Source organism: Raphanus sativus, chromosome 7, assembly GCF_000801105.2.
Source record: "Raphanus sativus cultivar WK10039 chromosome 7, ASM80110v3, whole genome shotgun sequence".
Lineage (NCBI taxonomy): Eukaryota > Viridiplantae > Streptophyta > Magnoliopsida > Brassicales > Brassicaceae > Raphanus > Raphanus sativus.
In genome coordinates this window covers 14,421,492-14,441,237 of record NC_079517.1, presented here as the reverse complement: position 1 = coordinate 14,441,237, position 19,746 = coordinate 14,421,492, and the positions used below count along the sequence as shown (strand labels likewise).

Genomic DNA, 19,746 nt, shown 5'->3' with positions numbered 1-19,746 from the left:
GATAGCCAGTTCCAGAAATATACATAGGTGCAGTATGTGGATTTTGACAAGGAATCATTCGTTACTGGTTGAGGTTAAACTTTGACAATGATGATTATAAATTTTGTATTTAAATCTTGTTGAATGACGTCAATATGATGAAATATTGGCCATTTGAGCTGCCGTTGATCATATATAAGTGTGAGACATTGATACATGCACCTGAGCCTGGACTATGCATGTAAGGTTTTTAGTAGTTTTCCTACTTCATCTCCAGGCTCTCTGCATTTAGGGATGGTTTGGTTAAAGCTTGATGTGGCTCTAGAGAACCTTAATCTCAAGCTCCACAGTTTAGCGACCTTGAAAGTCTAAGAGACATTAATGAATTTGATCCAAGGTTGCAATAATCTTACTAGTTCAGTTAGGAAATTAAACAGTCCGATAAGAAAACTTTACTGTGCAAATGAGAATATTCTAAAATTCTCAACATAAACCTTATCCAAATCATAAATAAGCCATTGGCCCCTTGTACTGTACATCACCAATTTGCTTGGTTTGTATCAAGTCAAAATTTGCAACTAGGACTATTCAAACGAATACACCCAACGTTCTAACTTAAGAACTCTATATATACCATCACAAGCTAATTCTTCTGAATATCAGCTCACCTCGCTACTACTAAACTCTTAGAAAAACAAAGAGGAATGAAGCTACAATTATATATCTTGCTAGCCACGGCACTTACCATTGCCACTGTTTCAGTGGTTATAGCCCAAGTCCCTCCCGAGAAACAATTCAGAGTCCTCAACGAACCATCCTACGCCCCATACATCATGGAGTACAATGCTGATTACCGTTTCCTCAGTTCAGAGAACCAGAGCTTCTTTACCAACCCTTTCCAGCTCATGTTTTACAATACCACCCCTAGCGCCTACGTGTTAGCTCTCCGAGTCGGAACCAGGCGTGACTTGGACTACCCACGTTGGATCTGGGACGCAAACCGGAACAACCCGGTCGGAGATAACTCTACTCTCTCGCTCGGGCGCGATGGAAACCTCGCGCTCGCTGAGTTAGACGGCCAAGTAAAGTGGCAGACCAACACGGCCAACAAAGGCGTCACCGGGTTACAGATCCTGCCCAACGGAAACATGGTGCTACACGACAAAAACGGCAAGTTCGTTTGGCAGAGTTTCGACCATCCGACCGATACGCTTCTTGTAGGCCAGTCGCTAAGACTTAACGGAGTTAACAAACTCGTCAGTCGTACATCCGATATGGACGGCTCGGATGGACCGTACAGCATGGTGCTTAGCAACAAAGGTGATTTAACCATGTACGTTAACAAAACTGGACAGCCGTTAGCTTACGGTGGATGGCCGTACGAGGACTACCGCGGCACGGTCACGTTCGCCGTTAGAAGAGAGTTCGATAACTTAACGGAGCCGTCAGCTTACGAGCTCCTCCTAGAGCCAGCTCCACAACCAAACCCTGGTAATAACCGCAGGTTACTCCAATCCCGGCCCTCAGATATCCTAAGCAAAATTAACTACAACGGAACTATCTCGTATCTAAGACTCGGTTCAGACGGGAGCCTCAAGGCCTTCTCCTACTTTCAGCCGGCTACGTATATGGAATGGGAAGAGAGTTTTGCCTTCTTCTCCAGGAACTTCGTCCGTCCATGTGGCTTGCCGTCGTTCTGCGGCGAGTTTGGGTATTGCAGCCGAGGAATGTGCGTTGGGTGCCCTACACCGAAAGGTTTGTTCGCTTGGAGCGAGACATGCTCGGCACCAAAAACGACTGGGTTTTGCGGCGGGAGAAACAAGGGTAAAACGGTAAACTATTTTAAAATAGTCAGTGTTGAGCACTTTAATGGTCCGTATGTTAACGATGGACAAGGGCCAGCTTCTGTAAACGAATGCAAGGCGAAATGCGATCGTGATTGCAAGTGTTTGGGTTACTTTTACAAGGAGAAGGACAAGAAATGTTTGGTCGCTCCTCTTCTTGGTACGCTCATTAAAGTCGCCAACACCTCTTCTATTGCTTATATCAAATATTAGTTTGTTCTCAGCGTTGTTAATTCACCAAGAACAACGTGAGTTTGTAATATTTCACCGTTTAATGATGTGCAAGTTTTCTTTTTAAGCATTTGGTTATATTTACCATCTGTACTTATTCCATCGATAATCAGAGTTTTTAATTACTCAAGTTAATATGAACTATTTGTTTCTTCTTATTTTATGATGACATTTGAAGTGTTGAATTTCGTAAGACATTAATCATATTTAGGAGTCAAATCTGCAGTATCATTCTATATTGGCTTTCTTCTTAGTTTATGATGACATTGAAGTGTTGAAGTTTGTAAAAGAATTATATTTTACTACAGTTATATAGTTACTCTTTTTTCCTTTAGCACCCAAATATGAAAATAATAATGAAAAGAGAAATCTGAAACATGAAAACTTTTATTTTTCCGGAATAATACTTTTTTCTCTTTTAATAGACATCCAAGACAACACTAAACATTGCCGAGAAGAGAGGTATAGAGAAGCTGGTTCCATATATCTGGGACTCCAGGGATGCACCAATGGCTACAGTCGTTTAAGCTACTGCCTCCACCGGCATAGATCGAAGGGTGACCATCCTTTCTCATCTCCGTCATAGCCGTCACGTCTAGGAGACTCACCGGTTTAGCCATCCCTCGGATCACACTTTTCACTATATCCTCCCCTTCGTTTGTGTGGGGGTAATTTGATCCTTTCACTGGCTCCGTCTCTCCCAAGCAACTCTTCCCAGGTTCACCCCATTCAGTCCCACTTCAAATTAAGCATGGCAAAAGAACACAATAAGTATCTCAATAAACTAATTAGTTAATTAATGATTATTAGAGAGATAGCTATATAGACTAACTTTTGATGAACAGGAGAAACGCCTTGATAGAAAACCCTAGTTTTTGAAGGATCAATGTTCTGATCAACCCACTTAGCCCAAGTTGTTAAAGCAATCTTGAAAGCTTCCATTCTATTCATCTCTTTCACTATCTTGTCTCCCACTTGAAAATAGCCCCAGCTACATCATATTATCATCATTAGATTAAGATATATGATGTGATTAACTGAATACAAGATCGTTGTTTAGTTAGTGTTTACGTCTTAGCACGACCTCTGTGACCCCACCAGTGGAAAGTGTTGAAGATAACAACATCTGAACCCAACCACATGTTTCCGGTACTGATCGAATCCAGCTTCAATATCAATCCTCTTGTTTTGTCCCCTACCACATCCACCAGGAACCCATTCTTCAGGAAATTTACAGATATTCCATATTCCTATAAGAAATTTTATGTAATAATAAATTAATTGTTCTAGTTAACCAAATCCAATAACCAGGAATAAACCGGTTGAATTACGTACCGGAATGGTAAACGTAGAGAAGAGCTTATCGAGCTTGAAATTATAAGTAACGTTATGAACGGCCGCGTGAAGCATGCAACTTAGCGACAACCACATATTGTTGCTTAGTGAATCTCCCACAAACAGTATTTTCTTCCCTTTGAATCTCGTCAGGAAATCTAGTCCGTTGAAACTACCACGTAATATTTCCGCAAATACCCAAACGTAAATCAGATTTCAAAAGAAAAAAAAGTCAGATTTCATCCCTATAAAGTTATTTAGAATTCACAAAATAACAACTCTCTTAACTACAAATCAGTGTTCTAAAAATTATCTCGAATATATATGTCTTTTACAACTCGAATACGCACATATGTATTTTTGTCGAAAATGGATCATAAACCAAACGATTTTCTAAAATGATTTTTATAGACGGCGTTTTAACATCTATTTAGTCAATAATCTCCTATCATGATCATCGTCTATAGGTTTTTCAGAAATTAAAAGTATCATTTGATAATATAACTGAAAGTGATTATCACCTTGGGATGTCGCATCCGGTCGGTTTCCACCGGTACTGGAGGTACTTATTGTCCGGCCGACCAAACTTTTCGCAATCTAGTCCGATAAACGGACAAGACGATGTTCCATAAAGAGGACCAGAAGATTTGTCATAAATCCAAGCCCCTTCGTAAATGTTACACTTTGATGTCCCATTCTGGTAACCAGTTGCGTTGTGATTAGCATTAGCTTTTACATTGCGATCTGATATGTCAACAAGAAAAACAAGAAGAAGGAGAAGTATGACCTGATGGAAATCCATTTTCTTTCTCATTTTTTTTCTAATTAGAAGAAACAATGTAACATGATATTAGTATATAACTAGTTCTCCTACGCGCATGGTGTGGCTACTACATAAATAGCCAAATATCTTTTCTTTTGGGTACAAAATATCTATGATTTGGGTAAGTAATAACCTTTTGTTGAATACTTTATTCTGAAAATTTTGAAGTTTAAAATATGAAATATACGAGATTTATTGCCATAGGGGAATATCAGTCAATACGATAAATTGGAAGAGTAGGCATATTTTTTTTTGAGCAACAAGTAGGCATATATCACTACAAGAAAAAGAGTTATTCTTGGGTTCACCCCTAGAGTGAACATAGAGGTTCATCCAACCAATAGAAATCACTCATTTCACAATTGATATCTTTTAAATAAGGAAACAAAATATTGTCAAGTTATTTTATGTTTTAAAATAAATAAAATAAAAACAAATATAAATAATAGTAGTTACAAAAAGTAATTTAAAAAATATATTTTAACATTTTCAAAGAATAAAATAAACCCTAAACCCTAAATCATAAACCCTAAACCCTTGGATATACCCTAAACCCTTGGGTATACCCTAAACCCTTGGGTATATGCTAAACCCTTGGATAATCTTAAACTCTAAATCCTAAACTCTAGTATATGCAAAAAAATATAAATATTTTAACGCCGTCATCGAAATATTAAACCCTAAATCCTAAACTCTAATATCCTAAACTTTTTTTTAGGATTAAGAATTTGGTATTTTTAAGATTTAATGTTTAATGTTTTTAATTTAAATTTTAGAGTTTAGGCTTAGTGTTTTGATGACGGACTTAAAATATTTTTAATTTTTTTGCATATATTACTATTTTTATTTATTTTTAACATTTTTATTTTAAAAACATAATATAACTTGATAATATTTTGTTTCCTTATTTAAAAGATATCAATTGTGAAATGAGTGATTCCTATTGGTTGGGTGAACCTCTAGGTTCACTCTAGGGGTGAACCCAAGAATAAGTCCAAGAAAAATGAACAATACTTAGGTTCACCCCTGGGGTGAACTTATAAATTCACATCTTTCCTTATTTCAATCAAATTGCTATAAACATTAATATCACATTATATATAAATTATAAATTACAAAAAAGTAAATTTTAAATCATAAACTCTAAATTCAAATTCTAAATCCAAATTTTAGATTTTAAATTTTAAACCAAACCCTAAACCCTAAATCCAAACCTATACCCTAAACCCAAACTATATACCCTAAATCCTAAATCTAAATTTAAATTCTAGACCCTAAACCAAAACCATAAACCCTAAACCCAAACTCTAAACCCTAAACCCAAACTCTAAACCCTAAATCCTAAACCTTAAACCCAAACTGTAAACCATAAACCCGAACTCTATACACTAAAATGTATTTGAAAATACATTTGATGATCATTAACCCAAAGGTATTTGAAAAATTTGGGTTTATGATTTACATTTTGGGTTTAAGGTTTAGGATTTAGCGTTTAGAGTTTGGGTTTAGGGTTTAGAGTTTGGGTTTAGGGTTTATGGTTTGAGTTTAGGGTTTAGGATTTAAATTTAGATTTAAGATTTAGGGTATAGGTTTGGGTTTAGGGTATAGGTTTGGGTTTATGGTATGGTTTAAAATTAAAAATCTAATATTTGGGTTTAGGGTTCGAATTTAGAGTTTATGATTTAAAGTTTATTTTTTTGTAATTTATAATTTATTTATTTATGTGACATTAATATTTATGGCAATATAATTGAAATAAGGAAAGATGTGAATTCATAAGTTCACCTCAGGGGTGAACCCAAGTATTGTTCAGAAAAAGTAGTATTGATAGCACATTATCATAGCATTGTTTTTCGAACTGCTATGAAAAATCAAAAAGAAAATTGAGTTTGTATCATGATTAGAAGAAACAATGTAACATGATATTAGTATTTAACTAGTGCTCGTACGCGCATGGTGTGGCTACTACATAAATAGCCAAATATCTTTTCTTTTGGGTACAAAATATCTATGATTTGGGTAAGTAATAACCTTTTGTTGAATACTTTATGCTGAAATTTTTGAAGTTTAAAATATGAAATATACGAGATTTATTGCCATAGGGGAATATCAGTCAATACGATAAATTGGAAGAGTAGGCATATTTTTTTTGAGCAACAAGTAGGCATATATCACTACAAGAAAAAGTAGTATTGATAGCACATTATGATAGCATTGTTTTTCGAACTGTTATGAAAAATCAAAAAGAAAATTGAGTTTGTATCGATAGCAGTTTATTAATGCTATCATGTAAAATTAGTGAGCGGAAATAAAAGATTATTAATACTGCCAATATTAAAGTGGAAATTAGAAACTTGGCAAAATATAATTTTTTATATTTTTCGATAGCATATTATGATAGCATTGTTTTGAGACCTGCTATGAAAAAATCAATCTTCAATCTTTAGAGTCTCATACACTAAACATGTTTTAAACCCCAAACTCTAAACACATAAACCTTTAAACTCTAATCTTTCATACCATAACCTGAAACTATAAACTTAAACACAAAGTTGTTTCTTTTGATCTTAATCTTTGCCTTTCAAAACACAACCCTTAAATCTTTAATTAAATTCTATACCCTAAACTCTATACATAAACCTTATACTCCAAATCATAAATATACACTAACATATTGTATTCAATACTCCTACTGTTCATACTCTAGTTAAAATATTAAATTAAATTCAAAATTGAGTTATTTTCAAAGTTTGATATAAAAGTCTTAAAATCAACCCTTAAAATTACACTTCAAATTCTATGTCTAAATTTTACATCCAAATATCAATCTACTATTTTCAAACTTAAACACCAAACCTTAATACAAACTATCAATTTGTTTTCTTAAAAAACTCAAATCTTACCCTTACTCTAAACCCCATATATTTATTCATAAATTAAACTTCAAAATCTAATATTATCTACTTAAATCTTAAAAAATATACCTACACTCAAATTTTCAAAGTAATACAAAATTATAACAAAAACAATTTTTTACTCAAAACACTCTAACATAAATATTAATCTTAAATTTTGTTCAATAGTATAACTACTTTATAGTTGTACACAATTTATTCTACTTTAAATTAAGCACCAAAACTCTATTTCTTAAACCCTTAGCTTCATTTATTTTATTCTAACTCTGAATTTTAATTTCAAATTTAAACTTAAAGACAATGCTATATATCTTAAACCCTAAACTCTATTTTATACCTAAATATCAATATCAAAGTTTAACTAAAGTTATAAATTTAAATCTAAAAATTTTATATTGTAAATTATAAAATTTTGATGTTTTCTCAAAATGTTTTTTTTTGTTTACGAAACTATATTATAATTATTTTATATATTAAAACACAAAATAGAATAGGGAACAATAGCATTAAAAAAGAAAATGAAATAGCTTTAAAAATCTGATTGGTGAGCATAAATTGACCAATCAAATAGAAGGGTGAGGATAGCTAATATTGACCATTGATTTAATTTTTTTGAACGGTCCAGATTCATTGTGCTTCTTCCCTCTCGCTCTCTCTCTCGTCTCTTTTCAGATTCACAAAAAAAAACATTGTGTTTCATCTTCCTTCTTTCTCTCTATCTCTCTCTGGTATCTTCAATTATTTGAAACGTGAAAACTCATCTGTCACCACCAACCCTCATCCATCTCCTTTTCTCTCCCTGGAGCCATTATGCTCATCACAACCCACCACCACCGTCGCCGTCATCCTGGTCTGGAGCACGCCCCATAGTCACCGGCATCAAGTCTCTCCCGGTCGTCGTCTCGAGCTCACTCTGTTGTCACCGTCTCGAGCTCGCTCCGTCGTCAAAGGTGGGGCCGGAGGAGGAAGGAGGCGGGCAGTTCACGAAAGGATCCGGCTGGAGGCGTAAGGGCTCAAGGCGGCTGGAGCCACCACCACAGGTCACCTCTCACTGTCTCTCACTCTCTTTCTCTGTGGTTTGATTTTTTTATCTGTTGTTCTTGTTACAGGAAGGTGGACAAGGAAGAAGAGTAGGAGGGTAGCAGAAGCAGTGGGTCGTTAGTTGGAGTCTAGCGAGAGAGAAGAGATGAGCTAGAGTTTGTTCAGAGACGAGGGAGGAGAGATAGATGAGAAGCACCAGAGGATTAGCTGATGGTGGTGGAGGAGAAGAGCTTGACGGTGAAGACGATGAAGTAGAAGAAGAAGAAGAAATCGTTGACGGCGTAGAGTCTATTCTGTAGGGTTAATTTTTTTTAAGGTTAAGTTTTAGATTTAGATTTCTAAACCGATATTATTTGTAAACCAAGATTTACTTAATAAACCAATTTTAATATCAAACCAGTTATTATGTTAAAAATCGATTATATATTTTTATTATATTAAATTTAATTAATAATTTTAAAATATAAATAAAAATAATAAAAACCTGTAATAGCAAATAGTAAAAACAACGCTATCATAGCTTTCCGATGTAATAGCTTTAGAAAACTGCTATCGTAGACGGAAAACCTATTATAGCTGGGGTAGACATACCGGTTCATAATACGCTATCTATGATATATGATAGCGGTTTTTTCCTGCTATCAATACTATTTTTTTTTGTAGTGTATTTCTCAAAAAATGGTGTAGGCTTATCTCTTAGTTAACGAAAACTGCAACTGTATAGTCAAAGCTTAATTTCAAACTATTCAGTCTTTCGGATATACTCAAATCTAGGTTGGATTGGGACAACAACTAAACAAACTTTCATATAGGGTATATAATTTCTTTTCATATGGTTAATTGGGAATTTTAACTTACTTAGAGAAACTGATGACAAACAAAAACTTACTTCGAGAAATCTATTAAAACAGTAGAGCATTTCTAATGAAAAAAATCTTCATAGTTACTTAGACAAAGTATAAATATATGTTTGTACGTTAATAATATAAAATTATTTAAAGTAATAATTTAAATGATATAATAATTTAAATAAATTTTAAAAATTAGATTTTATTTTTACATTTATTAATAAATAATTAAAATGAATTATTTCTAATTGATGAAAATAACAACATCATTTAAAAATTGATATGATTATTAGCATCATTTTTAGTGACCGATAGATATTGACATCATTTATACTAATTGATGAAAGTATTTAATATTTTTACATCATTATTAGTGAAATGATGTAAATTATTTACATCACAATTTTCAAAGTCATTTACTTAATTGGTGAAAAATTATTTTACACCATTTATAGTTGATACACAAATACAAAACAAGTGATGTTAGATAACTTTTTTTTTGATAATGTCCAGGACAAAAACATTTAGTTGTTGAGTATTTAGAAACATGGAAAACAAGACAGCTGCAACAGAGCAGGGAGCTAGGGTGGTAATAGGCAATGGAGAAAACACTAAAGTCTTTCAAGACTTATGGATCGATCAGCAACCGGCCAGGAGAGCCAAAATGGTGAGATGGAACAGAGAAAACTCGAGGTATGGCCCTTTCCCACAACCTGAAAGTTCGAGATTTGCTGATAAATCAAGGAAAATAATGGAATCTGGAAGTATTGAACCAAATCTTCCCAGAGAAAGAAGTGCACAGAATCATGAAGATTCGAACCTGAGGACATAACAGTAAAGATGTCTACATTTGGGACTACAACAAGGCAGGTGCATATACTGTGAAGTCAGACTGTTGGGTTCAGATGAATATACTTAACAGATTATCATCAGTAGAAGAAGATCAACCAATCTTAGATCACCTCTACCATCTGGCCTGGAGCACTGACACGAGTGACGAGCCCAAAGATCCACCACTTCCTATGGCGATGCATAGGTAACTCGGTTCAGTCGTAGGGAATATGGTGCGCAAGCATATATCAAAAGATGCAGGATGCCTCAGATGTGGTAATGAATCAGAAACGGTCAATCATGTGCTATTTCAGTGCCCATTTGCTAGACTGATGTGGGTTCTCTCTCCAATACCAGCACTTCCTAAAGGTATTATGATGCAGTCCATATATTCCTATGTATATCATGTGCTAAATATCCAGAAAAGCATACCCGAGAGATGATGTACCAAGCAGACATAGTCCCATGGCTGTTGTGGCATCTTTGGAAAAACAGAAATGAGTTGCTATTCAAAGGAAAGGAATATGAGGCTGGGAGTCTTTTAAAGAAAGCTCAAGAGGACTCTGAGGAATGGCAGAGAAGGAAAGTGGTGGAAGTAATAGAGGCGAAAAGAATTGAGGCAAAAAAATGGAGAGTAAACGTGTTGGATTGTTAACTGGATAATATCCATTTCTCAGTTGTATTCACGTGAATTGCCCGAAGCTTTGTTTCTTCGTGTACATGCATGTGATGGTTATCGCTCATCATATGTACACGCTTTCTGTCAGCCACATTCCTCTGTATTACAAAAAGAAAGAGCCTTAAAGAGTACCAAGAAGAAGCAAAAGAAGCTAGCCCATGCCAGAAAATGAAATATGTAGCCGTTTTATAAACAGAGATTGAGGCTGCTATTCACCTGCAAACCCCTATTGGACGAATGGTGATGATATGAAACATAATCTGACTAGATCCATCTAAACCTGGTTTTAGGTTAGCTGGTTACCCGAGTGGATCGGGAACACAAAGGGGAAAGAATACAGCCACAAGGGTAACAAATAAACGAATATTCAAAGCGTGTTTCAATTTGAGCCTTATATTCTGGGAAAATAAATTATATTTTAATTGAAGGGACATACTGAGACTGGTTTGGTTGGACCGGTTTTCCAATTACCTGGTGCTTGAGTTTCCAAGAGTAAGCTCGAGATCATCTGAGCCACTCTCTACGTGTATCCTCTCTCCTTCCCATGCTTTCACTAACCCGTTTGTGTTACTACCAAACACAAACTCTGGAGGAGTCGCAGCTTCAGACATTGGAACATCTGATGTCTGATCAGCACCAGGAGTAATAATAGCCGGTGAACAAGTCCCGCTTTGACCTGGTGTCCACATCCTTGATCCACCTCTCCCTGCTGCCTCTTTGAATCCAAAAGGGGTTTGTGAGACGAGGCTGAACGTTGGTGAAGCTGGAACGCTCTGCGCGAGTTCAATCCCTGAGAACCATTCAGATTCAGGTATGGTCTGCCTTGTGGGACTGGGCGGTGTTGAAGAGACAAAGAAAGGGTTCATGGTCAGGGTACTAGCTGTGGGAGAGCTAAAAGGAGGGGTAACAGGAGCGCTTATGGAGCCTCCAGGGATGTAGAGGTAGTTAGGGAGTCTTGATGATGAAGAAGCTGATGAGGATGACGTTGTTGTTGAGAGGTGTTTTAGCCATGGCATGAGTGATTGGTGGCCATCTCCAAAGGTGAGATTAGCGAAAGAAGAAGAAGATGGGCTCATGAAGTTAGAGGAGCCTGGACTAGGGTTGTAAGAAGCACACGTGCTTGGCTGATAGGAAGAGCAAGGACTCGCGGTTGCTGAACCGCCACCTATGTCCATACGCTCTATTGGTCTACTACATCCCTGAAAAACAGATCAAACACAACTGATCAGAAGGAGATCATAAAGTTAATTACTGTGTTAAATGTCTTAATGATAAAACCTAGAAATGAACTGAACTAGTAGTTTTGATTGTGTCAGTGTCAAAACAGCGAGTTAGTTGCTTTGCACGTCAGCTAGGTCTAAATAGTTCAGTATAGACTTGAGCCACGGAGGCACCTGACCCCATAGATTATCTGTCATTGGACTCGGATTCTTAGAAACCTGAGTATAAACTTGAGACAGTTAAGCAAAAGTGCCCACATGCTTTTCCAAGAAAATCTACAGATCAGAACGGTACACTTTGAACTCTGTGCACTGTGAATTTTTATATATATTTTCTAGAGAATAGACTCGTCTGTTCCCAACATTAATCATACAAGTGAAAGTGTGACATAGAGAGAATCTACTTTCAAATAAACGCATTATAAGAAGTCACATAGAAAGAATCAAAACGTTTGACTAAACGATCCTCCAACGCTAGCTTACCCGAAGCGAGGTACACGTTAGCAACCCTACCTACTACCGAGCTAGAAGCCTAGAAATTCACGGGAAGGTAGGCTCGCCCTCTCCGGCGCATGTTAGTTTTCGATGTCTTAACATATTCATTCATGTTCCGACAAGACAAAAGTAAGATCCAAACCTTGCGGTAAGTAGTGCCATCGGGTTCGACGGTCCAGCCAGCCTCGTTGCAAAGTGCTTTAAGCACTTCATTGTTGTCACAATGCTTGGGAAGCTCGTAGTTCCCGTACATTCTCAACCCGGTGAAGATCTTCGCCGCTATTGCTCTCCTCCGTCTCTCTCTCCTCTTGTTGTTCTCTCTCTCCCTCCATGTCGGCATTCTCGTCCCTGACGTCATCACTCTCTTTTCCTCCCCTACTAAACTCCGTTTCTTGGCAGATCAAAGAGACAATTCTCTTCTCAGATCTGGCAAGAAAGTAGCAAAGACCGTAATAGAACAACCAGATTGTACTAGCGTGCCTAAACAATCTTCGATCACCTCAAAAGTTCAAGAAGCTTAAGCTAATCAAGAACTCTCGTGCTAGAGAAGAAGATGTTGAATATATTCATACTGATATTAGCTTTAGACTACCCAATTTACCCAAGATTTGACCCTATATTAACTAAAGGACCACTACATGATTATCACGTAGGAGCCTAGCACGTGGGAGCATATATCTCTACACGCGACTATGCCGTGATTTTTACCAAATTGTCACACGTGGAACTGCGTTACCACGTGCGAGAGCTAACATTTACACTCAGAACGTGCCCTGATTCACGATAATTCAACGAACCGCTTCGGAAGTTTCCTTTTCCACGCGATGGTGCGTCACCGGCGTGACCATGTAGGGCCCATTATACTGTTATTGACTTATTTCTGCATATGCGTGGGAACCACTCGCCGCACCGGTGGCTCAATAGCCTCACGTGGCCGCCGCATTTGTGCGTCTCTTATCAGAACCTTTCTCGCTGTTCAAACTGGTCGTTTCAAAGCTGTTTCTGTCCAAGTGTCAATGATTCAGGAATTGAGAGAGAGAGGCAGAACTTGCCATATCATACTTTTTTTTTGGTGAGGAACCTATTCGGCAAAGTTTTCGATCATAGAACTGTGAGTGTAATATGTCTCGTGGTGACCACACATGGAAGCAGATTTTGAGAAGCTAAAGTATTAATTTGGATCGAAACAATCTTAAAATACTATGTTTATAGAGCTGTGCGTGATTATGCAGATATAAACATCTACTAGATTTTGACCCGCGCTTTTGAAGCGCGGAATATTTTACGATGAAAAATTTCACTAATAATTTAACAAATATTTTGGTAAATTTTAAAGAGTGTGTATTTAAAATATTTTTTCATTTAAATCAGTATTTTTAAATTCAACCCGATTGTGATTATACCGGTTAATCCGGAGATCTGACAATTCAATTTATGTTTTTAAAATATTCATACTAAAAAATCACTAAAATCCGAGACTAACCGATTGAACTGATGGATGACCGATATGTAATCTAATTGGATTTAAATTGTAATAGCTTCATAATTTGTAATCTTATAATCGGAATTTTAAAGTTAACTATTTTGCAATTTATGATAGTGAACTTTAAAATTATGACGTTTCTACAAAATTTTAAAGAGAAAATGATAGATATAAAATAACTAAGATTAATTATTGTATTATTTGGAAACATTGATAGTAGTATAAAAATATATTGTTTGAAAACATTGATATTAGTATAAAGAAATAAATATATTGTTTGGAAACATTGATAGTAGTATAAAGAAATAAATATATTGTTTGAAACATGGATAGTAGTATAAAAAAAGAAACATAAAGTGATTTGATGTATGTTTAACTATATAGTATAAATGTGTATTTAATTTAAAAACTTACAAAATAAATGTTAGGTCCAACAGAATGTTTCTGTTTTAATAAGATAGATTAAAATACTATGTTTATAGAGCTGTGCGTGATTATGTAGATATAAACATCTACTAGATTTTGATCCGCGCTTTTGAAGCGCGGAATATTTTACGATGAAAAATTTCACTAATAATTTAACAAATATTTTGGTAAATTTTAAAGAGTGTGTATTTAAAATATTTTTTCATTTAAATCAGTATTTTTAAATTCAACCCGATTGTGATTATATCGGTTAATCCGGAGATCTGACAATTCAATTTATGTTTTTAAAATATTCATACTAAAAAATCACTAAAATCCGAGACTAACCGATTGAACTGATGGATGACCGATATGTAATCTAATTGGATTTAAATTGTAATAGCTTCATAATTTGTAATCTTATAATCGGAATTTTAAAGTTAACTATTTTGCAATTTATGATAGTGAACTTTAAAATTATGACGTTTCTACAAAATTTTAAAGAGAAAATGATAGATATAAAATAACTAAGATTAATTATTGTATTATTTGGAAACATTGATAGTAGTATAAAAATATATTGTTTGAAAACATTGATATTAGTATAAAGAAATAAATATATTGTTTGGAAACATTGATAGTAGTATAAAGAAATAAATATATTGTTTGGAAACATAGAAAGTAGTATAAAAAAAGAAACATAAAGTGATTTAATGTATGTTTAACTATATAGTATAAATGTGTATTTAATTTAAAAACTTACAAAATAAATGTTAGGTCCAACAGAATGTTTCTGTTTTAATAAGATAGATGTTTACCTAGGGGTGTGGGCATTTTACCAGATAACCGAACCGTATCCGAACCTGAAAACTCGAACCAAAATCCAAACCAAAATAACAAAATACTGTGAATGGATATTACTTTTGTAGGGGACAAAGTAAAAATTGAACTTAAATTCATATGGACTGTAGAATAATTTTTCTTTTTTTTTTGTGAATTATACAGAGGTATTCTGGTCTCACAGAAGTGGTCCAGACTAGTCACGTGTTGCCACATGTCGGTCTTCTGTCCCTAACGATATCGAAATGTTAATTCTCTAGTGACCGGGATTCGAACCCAGGTGACGGAACTCACAGCTGTGAACCCTTTACCAACTGAGCTAGAAGCCCCGATTCAATAGAAATAAATTTTACACAAATAAGTTTTGAATAATCAACAAAAATACAAAAAAGAATCTGAATTTCATAGGAGGCAGCTGCCCCCCTTCCACTCTCTCTCCCTCCGTCACTAAATCCGAATAGATATTCGAAGATAACCGAATGTATATTTATCCTTAGATTTATAGTTTACATCTTTCATTTTATTTAAAATATTTATACTGATGTTACACATATTTTAAGATCATATAATATATATATATATATATATATATATAACGAAGAAAATGATTTTACACTCAATTAAAATGAATATCAACAAAAGTTACATCCAAATTCTAAAAACAATAATCAAACTAATGTCTATTTATTTTTGAAATGTTACCTATAAATCTATTAATCATTCAATCTATTAAAAAATAAAAAATCAGTTAATCGAAAGCTAAATTTTTAAATACAAGAACTTTAGAAAATAAAAAATATAATTTTTTCTTTAAAGACTAAATATCTGAACACGTTCCAAAATAACCGGATCCGAACTAAAAATATCCAAACCCGACCTGGAGTACAAAAATATCTGAACGGATTCTACACCCATATACCAAAATAGTATTTTGAAAATACCCGAAATATCCGATCCGAATTCGAACAGGTATTCAAACTAAAATATAGATGATTCATTTTAATAAATGATGATTCATAGATGATTCATTTTAATAAATGATTATTATAGATGATTATAATAAAATATAGATAATTATCTTATGTGCTATATATATTGCCTGTTTAATATTACTAAACCAAATATAATATAAATATATATAATTTAGTATTACTAAAATAAATATAACATAAATTTAACTATGATATTATCGTTAGAATTCTTTTAACTATTCTCAACATAATGATAAATTACAACTAAATTACTAAAATTATTTATTAAAATTAATAATTAAACATAAAATATGATTAAACATAAAATTATAAGAATTATGACAAATCAGAAAACTTAGAATAATATATATAGCTACATAGAGTTGGTAATAGAGTCCGCATAAATAATAAAATAGATTCCACATTGTAATAGATGGTTTTCCTTATGATAGCACTTATATATTATTATGATAAGATAGAGTCAGTTATTATATTTGATAGTCAGCCACTTACGGATGATGAAATAATGAAACAACAATATGAAATCTTGATGCACCAAATAAATCTCTTATATCAGTTAATATTTAATACTAATCCTAAACATACACCAAAAATAAGCCTCTACTCAAAAAACACCAAAAATAAGAATCAACCAACATATATCAAAAAGTTAAATAGTTATAAATAAGATGATGTATCGTTAATAAAATATTATAGTATTGTGATTGTCTTAAATAACATGGTTAATTGAAAATAAGAAAAATAAGCAAAACTATTAATTATAATTATTAAGCACTAGGTATTTTGCCAGTACATGCAAGCATAATCGTTTTACTAAATTAACATATGTATTATGATTTGAACATCATGATAACTTATTTTTTATATTCTTAATTATTTTAGTTTTCTTCGATTTTATTTTGGTATACGTCACCTAACAACACAAAGGAAAGCTATAAACTATGAGAGCATAATTACATATAAAATATTCTACACAATAAAGTAAAGTAAGAATGTGTTGATCTTTCTTAATCTACTTTGTATTTTTAAATCAGAAACATGTATCAAATTATCATAACAAAACACTAAAACACATAAAATCCAAGTAAGAAAAGAATAAATAAAAAGTAAACAAAAAACTAAAGTTCGATGATAATTTAAAAGAATTTTTTTTTTAAAACGAATTGAGATAATGACAATATTTCATTGGTTTACTTGATCAATACATACTTTGATTTATCTTAATATTTCATAAGTTTACTTTTAATAAAAGAAAAATAGATAATGATAGTTTTATTATTGAAGTTAATTTATGGTTAATTATATAATGATAAATCTAATTATTCATTAAAATATATCTATTTTAGCCATTTGAAAACTAAAACATTAAAAACATGTTCATAACATGATTGCATAGACAACTCTATAAACTTAATATCAAAGCATATTTTTCTTATAGATTAAATAATAGTAAAACATACACGTGAAATAACTACCAAAATAATTCAGAATACCTAATTCATAATTTGAAACCCCATGTAATAAAACTGATTTGTTCATAGTCCTTCAAACTCAAAGAAAGAAGAAAAACATAGAAATCCAACAAAAAGAAAACAAATATAAAAATACATAAATATAGATGTCAAAAACTATAATCGAGACAACTTGGAATGAATGAGAAAAATGAAACTATAGAGTTTAAAATATCTTACATCATATGAAAATAATAATTGGTCCTAACTATAACTGTAATTCCAATTAGAAGTTTGAAATATTTATATTATTTAAATTAATAAATTAATGATTTAAGCAAAAAACTAATAAGAATCTTGTGAAAGTTAAAATAACTATAATCATAATTCCAATTAGAATTTTTTAAATATTTATACTATTTAAATTAATAAATTAATTAGAAATTTTGAAATATTTCTATTATCTAAATTAATAAATTGATGATTTAATCTAAAAACTAATGAGAATATGACAAACAAATAAAATTAGCTAAAATAATGGAGAATGTGACAAATCAGCAAAATCATTTCATAAATAATAGTATAATAGATAGATATGAAAGATAAACAAAATTATCTAAAACTATAGAGAATATAACAAATAAGGAAAATTACAAAAGTATGACAATTAAAAAAGCCATTTCATAAATAATAGTATAGATAGATATAACAATAATTATTAATCATATAACAAATAAGTAAAATTATCTGAAACTATGGAAAACATAATAAATAAGCAAAATTGCCTAAAACTATGGAGAATATGACAACTAAGCAAAATCAATTCATAAACAATGGCATGACATGGTTTGTATGAAACCGTAGAAGAGCAGAAGCCAAAGTCGCCGTCATGGTTACGTCTCCTTGGGTTTTAACCATCGGTGTCTCAACCATGAATGTCCCAGAGCCTCCGGATCTCGGTCCGGTCGGCACACAAGCCAACAAGCGATCCAAGACCTTGACTGAACCCGAAGAAAACTCATCATGTCCGATCCCATCTGATCTAATCATAGAGATACTCTCGAGGCTTCCAGCTAAGTCTATAGCGAGATTTCGCTGCGTAAAGAAACAATGGTCTTCCCTTATCCGTCTCCCTTACTTCACGGAGCTGTTCTTGACCAAATCTTTGACTCGCCCACAGCTCTTGTTCGCCTGCGAGAAAGACGACCACGTGTTCTTCTTCTCCTCCTCCTCGCCACAGCCTCAAGGCTCGTCTCTTTTAACGACCAGTTACTATGGTATTAAAGTTCCGGGCCACTGTTATTCGTTTGATATAAAGTTTAGTTGTATCAAAGGTTTGGCCCTTCTCAGATTTAAACGCGTTTTAAACGAACATGAACACGTGTCGGTGATATGTAACCCTAGTACCGGACAATCATTGATCTTACCCAAAGTGAAAACAAGGAGGAGGATTGGAGTGAGAAGCTATCTTGGGTATGATCCGGTTGAGAGACAGCACAAGGTGTTGTCCATGACTTGGTTATTTTATCGAAGTCAATGGTTGGTCTGTGAGGAGCATCAGGTCCTGACACTAGGAGTAAAAGAGCCGTCATGGAGAAAAATTGAATGTTCCATAACTTATACTAGTAGTCATAAGTACCACCACGTATGTATCGATGGTGTTCTGTATTATCCAGCGCGGAGGTCTACAGGGGACTTCATCATCGTTTGTTTTGATGTTCGGTCGGAGAAGTTCAGTTTTGTTAAATACACAGTCAGTTACGCTCACGTTTTTGAAAGTGCAGTTTGGAAAAACTATAATGGTAAGTTAGCTTCACTTTGGCCTAAAACTATTAATGGAAGCTGTAGTAGTATTAGGTTGCGAGTTCTTGAAGATGCTGAGAAGGAGGAATGGTCGCACAATACATACACTTTGCCTGATCTGTGGAGGAATATAGTTGGAAAGGAACTTGTAAGATTTGTTGGAGTGACTCGGACAAAGGAGATTGTCTTTTTGTCATCAGATTTTCAGTTTCTTTTGTACTTCGATACCGAGAGGGACACAGTCGTAAGAGTTGGGATCAAAGGAATGGAAGCGGTTAAGGATCATCGTATTTTCATGTTTCAAGACCATGTAGAGGATGTGAAGCTTATGGAAGTGTTTTAGTTATTGGTGAGGCTATTTTTTAATCTGTTCTTTTTTTGTAATTTATATTTACTTATATCTATTCCTATGTGAGTTGTTCAAAAAAAAAAAAAAAATCTATTCCTATGTGAATGGTGTCATCTTTAAACTTGCTTGGAGAATTTTCATGATCGATAAGAAACTCAGATTTTACTGTTATAGGCTGCTTC

The 19,746-nt window shown here is 33.7% G+C and overlaps 4 protein-coding genes and 1 long non-coding RNA gene across 5 annotated transcripts; 3 read left to right on the top strand and 2 right to left on the bottom strand.

Moving 5' to 3' along the window:
* Positions 1-626: 626 nt before the first annotated feature.
* On the top strand, positions 627-2,212 carry LOC108815808 (EP1-like glycoprotein 1). The gene has a single exon (XM_018588306.2). It carries the CDS (start codon positions 684-686, stop codon positions 2,034-2,036), a length of 1,353 nt encoding a protein of 450 aa, XP_018443808.1. The 5' UTR covers positions 627-683; the 3' UTR covers positions 2,037-2,212.
* A 169-nt stretch (positions 2,213-2,381) lies between these two features.
* LOC108816727 (protein trichome birefringence-like 42) lies at positions 2,382-4,436 on the bottom strand. Its single transcript, XM_018589293.2, has 5 exons — positions 3,911-4,436; positions 3,390-3,561; positions 3,126-3,304; positions 2,887-3,045; positions 2,382-2,792 (listed from the first exon to the last, which is right to left on the bottom strand). The coding sequence occupies exons 1-5, from the start codon at positions 4,201-4,203 to the stop codon at positions 2,495-2,497; spliced, it is 1,101 nt and encodes a 366-aa protein (XP_018444795.2). The 5' UTR covers positions 4,204-4,436; the 3' UTR covers positions 2,382-2,494.
* Positions 4,437-7,552: 3,116 nt separating this feature from the next.
* On the top strand, positions 7,553-8,564 carry LOC108814744 (uncharacterized). Its single transcript, XR_008936632.1, has 2 exons — positions 7,553-8,167; positions 8,237-8,564. It is a non-coding gene; the product is annotated as an uncharacterized LOC108814744 (long non-coding RNA).
* A 2,209-nt stretch (positions 8,565-10,773) lies between these two features.
* On the bottom strand, positions 10,774-12,863 carry LOC108814641 (BES1/BZR1 homolog protein 4). The gene is made up of 2 exons (XM_018587256.2): positions 12,384-12,863; positions 10,774-11,725 (listed from the first exon to the last, which is right to left on the bottom strand). The coding sequence occupies exons 1-2, from the start codon at positions 12,597-12,599 to the stop codon at positions 10,994-10,996; spliced, it is 948 nt and encodes a 315-aa protein (XP_018442758.1). The 5' UTR covers positions 12,600-12,863; the 3' UTR covers positions 10,774-10,993.
* A 5,240-nt stretch (positions 12,864-18,103) lies between these two features.
* On the top strand, positions 18,104-19,639 carry LOC108815468 (putative F-box protein At2g19630). Its single transcript, XM_056990298.1, has one exon. It carries the CDS (start codon positions 18,302-18,304, stop codon positions 19,556-19,558), a length of 1,257 nt encoding a protein of 418 aa, XP_056846278.1. The 5' UTR covers positions 18,104-18,301; the 3' UTR covers positions 19,559-19,639.
* The last annotated feature ends 107 nt before the right edge of the window (positions 19,640-19,746 follow it).

Coding starts and splice junctions, on each gene's coding strand:
- LOC108816727 (XM_018589293.2), bottom strand. CDS start 4,203: ATGAGAAAGAAAATGGATTTCCATCAGGTCATACTTCTCCTTCTTCTT. Junction 3,046..3,125: donor CACAGAGGTCGTGCTAAGAC/GTAAACACTAAC, acceptor AATATGATGTAG/CTGGGGCTATTTTCAAGTGG. Junction 2,793..2,886: donor GTTTCTCCTGTTCATCAAAA/GTTAGTCTATAT, acceptor CTTAATTTGAAG/TGGGACTGAATGGGGTGAAC.
- LOC108815468 (XM_056990298.1), top strand. CDS start 18,302: ATGGTTACGTCTCCTTGGGTTTTAACCATCGGTGTCTCAACCATGAAT.
- LOC108814641 (XM_018587256.2), bottom strand. CDS start 12,599: ATGACGTCAGGGACGAGAATGCCGACATGGAGGGAGAGAGAGAACAAC. Junction 11,726..12,383: donor ATGGCACTACTTACCGCAAG/GTTTGGATCTTA, acceptor TCTGTTTTTCAG/GGATGTAGTAGACCAATAGA.
- LOC108815808 (XM_018588306.2), top strand. CDS start 684: ATGAAGCTACAATTATATATCTTGCTAGCCACGGCACTTACCATTGCC.